Source organism: Podarcis cretensis (genome assembly GCF_951804945.1).
Source record: "Podarcis cretensis genome assembly, chromosome: 2".
Taxonomy (NCBI): Eukaryota; Metazoa; Chordata; class Lepidosauria; order Squamata; family Lacertidae; genus Podarcis; species Podarcis cretensis.
The window spans coordinates 116,598,597-116,610,846 of NC_137171.1; the positions used below are offsets into that span (position 1 = coordinate 116,598,597).

Below are 12,250 nucleotides of genomic sequence, written 5' to 3' on the forward strand. Positions count from 1 at the left end.
CCTTCTGGTCTGGCAGCACCCAGCATTAGCTTGCATGCTCCAGCTGATCACCCATGGAAAAATGCATCCCTCACACCCAGAGAAAGCTTTCCTATCTCTGACCCAATTAATTGACTAGCAAGGGAGTTCCTGGGGATGAAGTTCTGTTTTGAATCGATGCGATTTTGAAAGTGCCACCATCAAGGGATTTTTTGGGTGGGGAGAGAAGAGGGGCTGAACAAGATAAAGCAAGACCACACAGAAAAATTACAAACTTTATTGAATAGTTTCAAAACTTGTGACGTGGAGGGGAGGTGGACTTCATCTGAGAAACCCCAATTGGAAAGCCTGCTAAAATGACCCTGGGCATCTTTGGAGGCTGACAGTGCTGCGTTAATGGTGTTTTTGTTTTTCAAAGAGGGGAGGGGATTGGAGGGGGGAGAAGTCAAATAGCCCAGAAATAACTCTGTTGCTTTGGATAAATCCTAATATAGATACAGAGGCCCTTTGGAAGTTGCTTCCTCCTGAATCGGGGATGGGGGACCTGTGGCGCTCCAGACCTTATTGGACTATGATCTCTGCCCATTGGCCATGCTGGCTGGGGCTTATGGGAACTGGAGCCGGGGAACAGGAAGAGGGCCAGAGATTCCCCACCCCTGCTCTGAACGAGCAAAACAAATTGCCCGTCACTGAGAAGACAGCTAAGGAGACTCTGAGTGCCTGATAGGGAACCACTGGAGGGGATTATGGGAAATGCTCTGGGCATTAGCAATTGGCAGATTTGCACACAGCAAGTTATGGCCTATCCTGGTGGGCCTCACCAACTGCTCTTTTTGAGGGGAAAGGCTGGGTTCTTGCTGAGGAGAGAAAGCCTGTGTCTGGGCTACGCATCTTCAGCAGGATCAGGGAACCTGTGGACCTTCTCCAGATGACATCAGCCCCAGCCAGCCCCAACCCATCGGTGGGAATTGGGCCCATGGCAACTTCAGGCCACAATTTCCTCTATCTCCACCATACATTTTCAGTAATAGCCAGCAATCGATACTTTTTAAAATTTCTGTGGGGGGGGGGCGTGTTTATTGCATATAGATAATTTTTGTAGGTTTTTTACGGAACTACAGTATACAAATATTGTTATAAATAAATCTTCCCTAGCCTGGAGATCTGGGCTTCATCGGGAGGGCATCAGGTTGAAGGAGGATGGCAAACATGAAAAACTAGCATCTTTGGGGGGGGGGGAGCACAGATTTAAACTGGAGGCCTTTTCTTCTCACCAGCTACTTTTCTACGTGCAGGGACATTTTGTGTGTGTGTGCGTGTGTGCGTGTGTGCGTGCGTGCGTGTGCATGGAGGAGCATATTGTTACACAAGCAGTCTGAAGTGGCACAGCTCTGGAAGTCTTTAAGGGGAGCAAAGACCAGCTGCAACCCCTCTGCACCAAATGATAGACAACTCCTGGGTTCAGCATGGCTGGGAATGATCTGGCTGATAACTGGTCTCTCATCCAACCTTGTCTGGCATTACTTCCTGCTAAGCTTCAAAGGTAAACATAGAGTGTCATTAGGATGTGTAACAGGGCTGGAGTCCAGGTGCTTCTGGACTCCAATTCCCATCAGCCCCAGACAGCGTGCCGATTGCTCAGGGATGATGGGAGTTGGAGTCCAACATTATCAGGAGGTCCAGACCTTGTTTTCACCCAACAGCACGTGGGTGTTCTGACATGGAGAGAACTCATGCCTGTGGACTGTTTTCACTGTCTGATTTCCCCCTCTCTGCATTTTGAAGTTGAAAAGATTTGTGGCTTTTAGCGCAAATGGAAAACAGCTTTGGAGATGGGGATTCCACTGCCCTCCAGGTGTTGCTGGACTCCAGTTCCCATCAGCCCCAGGCAGCACAACCTATGCTCAAAGATGATGGGAGCTGGAGTCCAGCAACATCCAGAGGCCTTCAGGTTTCCTACTCCTGCTCTTAATCTTTTGCCAAACCCAACCCCGGCAATCCCACCCTCAAAGTTTGCCCTGACTCTCCGCCGCACCATTCCTTTATTCCTTCCCACTTAAAAAGCTCAGAATACATTTACAAATAAATACACGTTTTGCAAGCTGGACAGGTTAACAGAGTTCATTTAAAAACAGTACTTATTTTAAAAAATCCATCAAAACTGAACGGCGTGGTCCAGGAAGGCTCCAAAATACCAAGTCTCAAGTGTCAGTCTTGGGGGGGGGGGCACCTCCCAGGTTCTTAAAAGGCAGATTGTCTCAAAAAAGCTGTTGCTGCTTCTGGTGAAGGAAAGGCTGGTTTTGACATCTTCTGTACATTTCGGTGAGGAAGCCAGCCTGGCCTGGGAAAAACCGAGCTGCTTGAATCTAGAATTGCAAAAAAAAAGGAGGGGAAACTGGCCTGGGGGCTGGGAGCTGTTGTTGATTGGCATCTGTCTGTCTCGGAAGACAATGGAGGAGCCCTAGTCTAGTAACATCGGGGGGGGGGGGGGTCCAAAGGTTCCCCCAGCCCTGAGCTAATGGCTGCAGCTCAAGCAGGAGGGTCAGTTAAAAGTGAGGTGGAGAGGTCAGTGTGGTGCAAAAGCACCAGCAGAAACACCCAATGGGCTCCACTGGTACATTTGCAGCACATCAACTTCTTTGCCTTCTTTCTCTACACCTTCTCCCAATAAGCAGCAGCAACCCACCTTGCAGGGAAGCTGGTGTAGCGGCTCCACCCAGTGTGTCGCTTTTTACGACGACAATTAAAGTATTAGAGCTTGGAACAAACAAAAAATACCTCACTACTGATGCTGAGCCTCAGTTTTTCCCATCTGTAAAATGGGTATAATGCTGACTTTCCTCATGGGATAGCACCGATGGCAAGCCCAGTAGAGTTTGTACAATGTTCTTCTCTGCTGCACTGCTCTCTTTTTAAAATCTTTTGTTGGCTTCTGGTTTAAAATACTCTCTTTTTGAATTACGGGTACATCATTTCATAATAAATACTGTTGTAACTTTGTGGCTTGATTAGCCACTACGGACAGCTAGTATAGGGGCATTAAAAACATTTTATAATAAATATCATATAATAAATAAAGCACTGTTAAGAAATTGCCGTATCGACTGGGCCACTTTGAAGGCTTTGGCACAAGACACTGCTTCACTGGAACAGTTCTTGCCCTTGGCCCTCCTTTAAATTATTATTTTAATATTTAATAACATTTCTCCACCTCTTAAATTTTTTTTTTTTTAAATCTCTAAACAATAGAGATTGACTTGCTAAGTACAACCAAGTCAACGTTGCATGTGTTTATGGGGCTCTTGCATTTGCAAAGCACCCCTCCGCAACCACTTTTGCGAGGTAGGCTAGTTATTCCCATTTTACAGAAAGGCAGATTCGACTTGCCTCAATGGGTCCACTGGTCCACTCACCCAGGTCTCCTGGATCAAAACTCACCTCTTTTATCTGTTGGAACAGCACAGGCTCTGAACCCTACAGCTCTCACTGGCTACCAGTATGCAACCTGACCATGCAGCTTTTTGCTTTTTTTTTTTTTTTTTGCATAGATAGATGGGCTGTCCTGTTAAAACCAGGGTAAGTGGGAGGTGGAGGGGAAAAGAGCAGGGTTCTGGCAGCCCTGCCCATTGAGAAAACCCCATCAAAATCCAAATGAAAACTACAAGAGGGTAGTTTTGTCATTCCCACATCTTCCTTTTCGTCCCTCTGCTCGGCCGTGTGTCTAGCGTACACGACGCGGTGTCAGAAGTGGATGGCGTGGGCGAGTCTGGAGCGGCATCCTCTCGGGGTCCGTCCGTAGGAGGAGGTTCTGGAATGGGGTTGCAAATGCCGCTTGGGGTGGCCAGAGGAGGCACCGGGCACGGAACGGCTGGGCCTGCCACGGGCTCTGAAGGCATGCCGGGCACGTGACCGGGCGGTAGGGGGGTCCCAGCTTCCGGCGGGCCCCAAGGTGGGTTACTGTTCCCCTGGTACGAGCTGTAGCCAAGGGACGCTCCTTGCGACGGTGACCTCTGGCCGGCGAACACTGCCGCAATGGCTGCCATGGTGGCCGTTTGCCTCCCCAGGAACTCGCCCAGGTCATTGTGGGAGCGCTCAATGGCGTTGACCATCAGCTGGGCCGTGGCTCTGTCCTGGCGCCTCTCCTGCTTCCTGTGCTGCCTCTCCTCTTGCCTGGCCCTGTCAAAGGCCTTCAGGTCCTGGCGGTGCAAGCCGCGCATGGCGTCCAAAAGCATGGAAGGGGCCCTCGAAGCCGACTCCACCAGCTGCATGCTGGTCTCAAGGCGCTGCTTCCGGTTCCGCATCCGCCGGTTCCGCATCCGCTCCGCGTTCGTGAGGGGCCTCCGGAACTCTTGAATGGGGCCTGCATAGGTTGGGGGACACACACAAAAACACAAAGTAGATTTCCTGTTTGGGACAAGTGTTTAATAATAATAATAATAATAATAATAATAATAATAATAATAATAAACATTAAAAACACAATAAAAGATCAAACATTAAAAAGTTCCCTAAACAGGGCTGCCTTCAAATGTCTTCTAAAAGTCAGATACAGTGGTACCTCGGGTTAAGTACTTAATTCGTTCTGGACGTCTGTTCTTAACCTGAAACTGTTCTTAACCTGAAGCACCACTTTAGCTAATGGGGTCTCCTGCTGCCACTGTACTGCCAGAGCACAATTTCTGTTCTCATCCTGAAGTAAAGTTCTTAACCCGAGGTACTATTTCTGGGTTAGCGGAGTCTGTAACCTGAAGCGTATGTAACCCAAGGTACCACTGTAGTTGTTTATTTCCTTGACATCTGATGGGAGGGCATTCCACTACTGAGAAGGCATGTCCAAAGTCTGTTTAGGGGGGCCTAATCTGGCCCTGTGGCAGTTTATTTCCTGGAGGAGTAAAATCCTTTAAAAAGCTCAACAATTTGTCAACAACTTTGGTTGGCCCTCACACATGTTCACTTCATCAAATCTGGCCCTCTTTGAAAAAAGTTTGGACACCCCTGTGTAGCTTCCCTTCTCGCAGCGAGGGAACCGGCAGAAGGCCCTTGGAGCTGGACCTCAGTGTCCGGGCTGAGCAATGAGGGTGGAGATGCTCCTTCAGGTGTACAACACTTAAGCCACTATGCCTCTGGCTCCCCGCCCCATGAAGGCACCGTTCTCTTAACAACAATGCAAAATAGGCCCAAACAGTTGAGACAAAGAAGTGTAGGCCTCAGAAGTGCCATACCTGCCTTTCTCTGCAGGAATCTCTGGATTGGTTCCTAATCTGGCCTTCTAACTGGGAGCTGCAATATAAAAGCTCTCTGTATCCCAGGTCCTCATCCATTCAGAGATTTTGACGGCAAATTCAGGAGGAGTTCCTCAGCCAGAGCCTGCTTCTCTTGGCTTCACCTCCTGTCCTCCTTTGGTACCCTTTTCCCTTGTAGTGTGGGACACACTTCTCTGGATACCGACTGCGGCTGTTAACTTGAGCAACATGGAATTTTTGTTTTGCCCACCTGAACTGACACAAAAGCGGGATTCCACCAGTCCCCCTCCCAGCCCCAAAACTCGAAGCCACACATTATTATCACTGTTGTTGTTTTAGTCCCTTCACTCTAAGGTCCCAGGGCAAACAAGACACAATATCAAAACAGTTTAAAACAACTGAAAGAAATAAGGTGGGTCCTAAAAACAGACATATCAAGCTTCAAAAGCTTGAATTGGAATTACAGCAAATAACATATAGACCAGGCATAGGCAACCTTTGGCCCTCCAGATGTTTTGGACTACAATTCCCATCATCCCTGACCACTGGTCCTGATAGCTAGGGATCATGGGAGTTGTAGGCCAAAACATATGGAGGGCCGAAGGTTGCCTATGCCCGATATAGACAGTTGTATAGTTATGCCAAGTGAGAGAGGAGCTCCAGGTTTATGCTGCCCATGACCAAAGTTTGCAGCATCTGGGAACTTTTAGTTTAGAGAAAAGACAAGAGGTGACAGGACACAAGTCTATTGAAAAAGTCAATGAGAGAAAAGCTTTTCTCCCTCTCTCATAACATGAATATCCATCTATTTGAATACCTCCTAGGTGTGTGACATCATACTGGGTTCATAAAGAAAGGGTTAACTAATTGTAAAATGACTAACCAATGGGAACCCAAGGGGAGGAGTTGGAGTTAAGAGTTAGGGTGGTTGAGAAGACAGTCTGGAGTTAGAAGAGAGGATAAGTCTGTGGGCTGGGCTAGTCTGATGTGAAAGAGTGAGAGAATTTGTTAAGAGGAGTCAGTCAAACAGTTGAGATAATCAGTCAGAAGGTATAGGCCGGTAAAGAAACTAAAGTTAAGATACTGACAGGAATTTTATCTGAGAAACCATAAACTGAACTTGTTTATTTGTTTCGATTTTAACAACTGTCTGGACTCAGTGTTTTACCCGAGAGTAACGGGTTGGTGGCAGCGGGGAAGCGAGCACGGTGGCGGCACAGGGATCAATAGACCGTTAAACGTCCGGGGACCCTGTGTGAACACCACAATACCCAATCAAGGAGGGCAAGGCTACTAGCCTTCACAATCGGAAGCAGCATGCTTCTGAATGCTGGAAACCCCAGGAAACAGAGTGCTGTTGTGTTCAGGTCCCACCTGGAATATTTCCTGCAGGCATCTGGTTGGCCACTGTGAGAAGAGGAGGCTGGACTTGATCCAGCAGAGATCTTCTTATGCTCAAAACAGATCCAACAACCTGTAGACTCCCCCCTTCTCCAGAGACAGAGGTCTGATTCATGCCACAGACCTTGAAGGACCAGAGACGCCTTAGACTGGGCTCCCACAAAGTGTTCAAAATTAACTCTGGAGAATCCTTACCATACGGCCTGAGACTCCTGCCTCCCTCAGGCACAGGTTCCCGGCAGATCAGCGTTCTCCCGGCATTGGGCGGTGCTCTCTCCGGCACAATAGGATTCGGAGCCTGCGATCCGATGGCAGGAAAAGTCACCGGCTGGGCCAGGGGTGGGTACTGCATTGGCAGCGCCACTGTGGGGTAGTGTACCTGTTGCGCCATGGAGGGGTATTGCTGCGGCATGGGGGTGTTCACCACCACCTCATCAAACGTCCATAGAGCCTGGAAAGAGCAAAGAGGAAAGATCAGGCCAGGGAGGGACTGGCGATACTGCTTGGAAAAAAATCTGTGCCGCAAAACGGCTCTCCATTCAAACCAGACCAGACCAACATTACATACATGTTTATAGTTCTAATTCTACCAGTGTTAAATTGTATTTTAGTGATGGGTTGCTGTTTTTTTATATACAGTAGTACCTTGGTTCTCGAACTTAATCCGTTCCGGGAGTCTGTACGACTCCTGAAACCATTCGAAAACCAAGGTGTGGCTTCCAATTGGCTGCAGAAGCTTCCTGCAGTCAAGTGGAATCCACGTTGGACATTCAGCTTCCAAAAAATGTTCGCAAACCGGAACACTTACTTCCGGGTTTGCAGTGTTCAGGAGTCAAAACGTACGAGTACCAAGGCGTTCGAGAACCAAGGTACGACTGTATATAATTTTTATTAAATATTTCTGTTTTATATGTTAGAATATTCATTTAAACAACCTTAAAATATCAATGGGCTATTCACACATTGCGTTCAGTGAGTGTACAACCAGTGTACAGAAATTGAACATACACTATTCCTGCGTAATCTTTCAGTGAGTGTACAGTCTGTGCATTCCTCCAGGATTTCCTTCTGGTCTAGCATTTTGTTTTCACAGGATGGGGTGTGGGAAATAAGTTGTCTCTTCTTTCCCTGCCCCCATTTTATTAGAGACACTTAAAAAAAAATTACCTGCTGTTCTTTTCTCTGGGCTTCTCGCTGCCTCATCAGGAAGTCTTCCGACAAGGCGACTGCTTGGGCGCAGGTTTCTGGGCTGTGCTCCCGGACCCAGTTCTGGATTTCCTGGGGCAGGACTGTCAGAAACTGCTCCACGACCACAGCCTCCAGGATCTGCTCCTTGCTGTGCCTCTCGGGCCTCAGCCACTGGTGGCAGAGCTCCTGCAGCTGCCGGCAGACTTCCCGGGGCCCCTCGGCCTCCTGGTAGCGATGGCGTCGGAAGCGCTGGCGCCGCATCTCCACGCTGACCGTGTCATCACCAGGCGTCTCCTCCTTCACGCTCCCGTAACCCCTTCGCTCTCGGTGCCCTGAGCCGCCGTAGACTGGCTGGACTTCCCGGCTGAGGCCCGGCAGGCTCTGGGCTACCCACCCTCCGGGGGGCCACTGGCTCGGGTTGGCAGCTGCCTCGTAGGAGGTCTGGAATGAATTGGTGTCCCACTGCAAGGGCTTGTGCAGTGGTGGGTTCCGCCACCCTGGCTGGGGATAGGGCACTGCCTTGGGGAACTCCTGCCTCTGGGCCTCCCAGTGCTGCTGCAGACCCTCATCTGGCTCCTGCTTCACCTGCTGAGGAGCTTCGCCGGCCAAAAACTCCCGCATGGAGCCAACCGGAAGGAAGCGGGAAGCTGCCCCTCCCCCTAGTTCGTGGCCAGATGGGTCTTGCGCCTCCATTTTCATCGCTGGCTGCATTCCTGGTTCTGGGGCACCCTGGAACTGCAGGTGGAGGGCAGCCGTTTCCCCTCTCCCCATAGCCATATTGTGTCAATCAGCAGGGGAAACTCCTGTCTCAAGTCCGAGGTCGGCAAGGCGAGGCCCGTGGGCCAAATCTGGCCACCCGAGGGATACCCTCTTGCCTCTCCCCAAAGGCAAAAAGCAGAGGTAAAGAAGGGAGCGGACAGAGTTGCAGGGAGAAGGGGGCTTGTCAGCAGGCTCCGGTTAGGGGTGGGGGGGTGCCTGCTCTCCCCCAATTCCTCGGAGCAAGTTCTCTGGTAAAACTAGCCGCCAAATGGAAGCTTAAGTCCGCAACAGAGATGGGGAAATCATCTGGCAGGAGGAGGATGCTGTTCTGTTAGTGTCGCAAGGCGAATGGCCCAATCCAAGCAGGGTCTTCAGGGCAAGATACAGAAGTTGGAAATGCCTTCTTGTGCTCTGCACCTGCAGGAGGAAGGGGAATAAAGATACTTTTGAATTATGGTGCTGGAGAAGACTCTTGAGAGTCCCATGGACTGCAAGAAGATCAAACCTCTCCATCCTGAAGGAAATCAGCCCTGAGTGCTCACTGGAAGGACAGATCCTGAAGCTGAGGCGCCAATACTTTGGCCACCTCATGAGAAGAGAAGACTCCCTGGAAAAGACCCTGATGTTGGCAGAGGACAAAATGGTTGGACAGTGTTATCGAAGCTACCAGCATGAGTTTGACCAAACTGTGGGAGGCAGTGGAAGACAGGAGTGCCTGGTGTGTTCTGGTCCATGGGGTCACAAAGAGTCGGACACGACTAAACGACTAAACAGCTCTTACTGTAGGAAGGCCGCTTTCTCCAGTATGAATCCTCACAGAAGGCCTGACTGCAAGCCCAGAGCAGTGACTCGACCAGAAACATAGCAGGCAGACTCACAGATGATGCCATCCCGCTACGTAGGGAGTAACTGAGTAACTCTGTAATTAGACCAGGCAGCATGGGCCCTGCAAACCGCCCAAGGATTCAAGCTGCCAGCGCCCAGCTCAGCGCCCAGAGAAGTGTTCCACATTTTTAACTGAGGTCACGTGAGGGGGGGGGGAGAACTGTCTTCACGTTCACAGCCCATGAAACACTTTCTGCACAGCTGGGAGTCATAAATCAGGACAGACACAGAGGCCGTCCGCAAAGAAGTGGAACGAGAGGCGACAGGAAAAAGGTGTGCTCAAAGATTGTGTGAATGAACACAAGAGGACTGTGGCAGGAAGCAGGTGGCATGCATGGAGGGCAAGGGCCAACACGCTGGATTATGCGGGAACGCAGGAAGTTGTCTTACACAGAAGCAGGTCTCCAGGGTTTCAGGCAGGGGTCCTCCCCTCCCCCCCAGAGATGGTTTTGCTCCAGTCAGAGGCAATAATGCATCTGAATACCAGGTGTGTGGGGGGGGGATGCCTGGAGGATGAAGGGAGGCCAGCCATGGTGAGACTAGATGGGCCAGTGGCCTGATCCAGCAGAGCCCTCCTTATGTTTGTATATTCTTAGATCCCAGGGACTGAACCCGGGGCCTTCTGGAGGCAGAGCAGATGTCCCACCACTCAGCTGTGCTCCTTGGATAACATATGGGGACTGAAGGAAGTGTCAAGGGGTGTGAGCGGAGAGACAGAAGTCTGAGGTGGGAGGGAGCGAAATCTGCAGACCAACTTTCTGCAAAAAACCTAGCAAAGAGCTGCAAGGTGTCGGTGAATCTTCCCGCTTATTCTCTAGCTGAGGGCCCCAACCTCCTTTCAATATTTTGATACTTGCAAGCAGGGGTTGGGGTAGGGGGCTGCGGCGGTTTGACAGGAGTGCTGGACAGCTCCCTTAGAGCCGCAGCTGCACAGCTCTTAGCCCCCATCCTCTGCACATAATTTCATAAATTAGTTGTTTATGTGGCATCTCTAACGCTTTCTATGCAACTGACAGGCGATGCGAAGAAAGGAAAGAGGGACGAGGAGGGCAAAGAAAACGCAAGCAAAAACCCAGTTTAAAAATTGGGAAGCGGCGGTGCCCTTCCTTTGTTCCCAGGATTATGTCATTCTCTCTCTGTTTTCCCCCCTCCCGTCCTTGCAGAGTCTTCACTCCCCCCACATCCATCCCCTCCCGGCTCTGCTCTTGAATTGGGTGGAGAAGCAGCACAGAGCCCCTCCTGCCCCACTTGATCTGGGTGGGGGGGGAGCTGTCTCTTGGGGGGGGGCTACATGCTTGCCCCTCCTCCTGTCTCCTCCATCCCTCGCTCTCCCCCTCCTCCCCCCCTCCCTTGCTCATCTCCTCCCTCTTTCCACCCTCCCCCACCCCGCCCCGCAGATCATCTCGACCCACCTCTCGCCGGCTGCAGACTCCGGATCCTCCCGCAGCCCCCCAGGCGCCCGAGTTTTAGATGCAGCCCGAGAGGCTGATGCTGCTGCTGCTGCTGCTGCTTCCTCCCACCCAGCCAAGAGGAAAGCACAGGAAGAGGAAACTCGCCCGACCTCGCACTTCCGGGTTTGTCTAGGCGCAGGGGGCGCCGCTCGTTTTAACCCTTCAGACGGGAAGCGAAGGAAAAAAAAGGAGGGAGTGGATTTCTCAAGGGGCAAAGGCTTTGTTGTGCATAGTCAGGGCCTTATTTATTTATATAAATGAGCTTGTTCCCCTTCAAAGTTGGGGCTTTATTGTCCCAACAGGCTTTTGGGAACTGTTTTTAAGGAAAGGGCTGGTGCTGTGATGTTTTAATGGTAATTATCGGTATGTTTTAACAGATCTTTTATTTGCAATGTTTAATTGCTTTTTAGGGTTGTTGTTCACCCACACATGTTTTTAGCTGTTTCTGTTTTATCTATGAGCCACCTTGAGTCTCATCAGGGAAAAAGTCAGGGAATAATAACGATGATGATTATACTGTAATGATATTTAGAACCTACCCCAATCCTGTGGTTGTAATTCTCCCCCTGCCCATTTCTAATTTTTTTTTTAAAAAAAAGATTGTGACCTGCCCAGAGACCTTAAGGTGAAAAGTGTGCAATAAATCAAAACAACAAGGATTGCTTTATTTCATTTTGACATGGTGGAACCCTGAAATCGCATGAGATCCTGTTCTGCATGTCCACTGCAGTGCACCTCTGTAAGAAATAAGCCTCGTTGCTCAGAGGCTTCGGAAACACTGTTGTCATGAATAGAAATCTAGTTATTGATTATAAAATGCAAATAAGGGCAGTGGATCTGCTGTTTGGGATGCTTTCAATCAAGGAAACACATGTTGTGACAGAACACCCTGCACTGGTTAAATGCGTAGAATCTCTTGCCTGGAGGATGAAGGGAGGAAGTAATTTTAGAATTTAAGACAGTAAGACTGCCTTTATTTCCTGCCCACCCACACTTATTGGTGGGAAAGCCCATCTATTGGATAATGCACTTGGAGACTGCTGCAAAGTACTGTCTAAAAATTATGTTATTCATAACAGGTCTCTAATGCCCACTTTCCATCTCAGGCAATTAGCCATTGATTCTTTTGTCATTTATTAGTTTTATGTAAAAAACAAAACATAACCATAGGGAAAAAAATAATTTAATAAGAAAATAAGTTATAGTGAGAGTTGTTGTTGTTTAGTCGTGTCCGACTCTTTGCGACCCCATGGACCAGAGCACGCCAGGCACTCCTGTCTTCCACTGCCTCCCACAGTTTGGTCAAACTCATGCTGGTAGCTTCGAGAACACTGTCCAACCATT

The 12,250-nt window shown here is 49.6% G+C and overlaps 1 protein-coding gene across 1 annotated transcript; it reads right to left on the reverse strand.

Moving 5' to 3' along the window:
* Window positions 1-3,124: 3,124 nt before the first annotated feature.
* On the reverse strand, window positions 3,125-11,030 carry LOC307208551 (uncharacterized protein). Its single transcript, XM_079963243.1, has 4 exons — window positions 10,868-11,030; window positions 7,791-8,987; window positions 6,819-7,074; window positions 3,125-4,339 (listed from the first exon to the last, which is right to left on the reverse strand). Exons 2-4 carry the CDS (start codon window positions 8,586-8,588, stop codon window positions 3,657-3,659), a joined length of 1,737 nt encoding a protein of 578 aa, XP_079819369.1. The 5' UTR covers window positions 8,589-8,987; window positions 10,868-11,030; the 3' UTR covers window positions 3,125-3,656.
* Window positions 11,031-12,250: the final 1,220 nt, after the last annotated feature.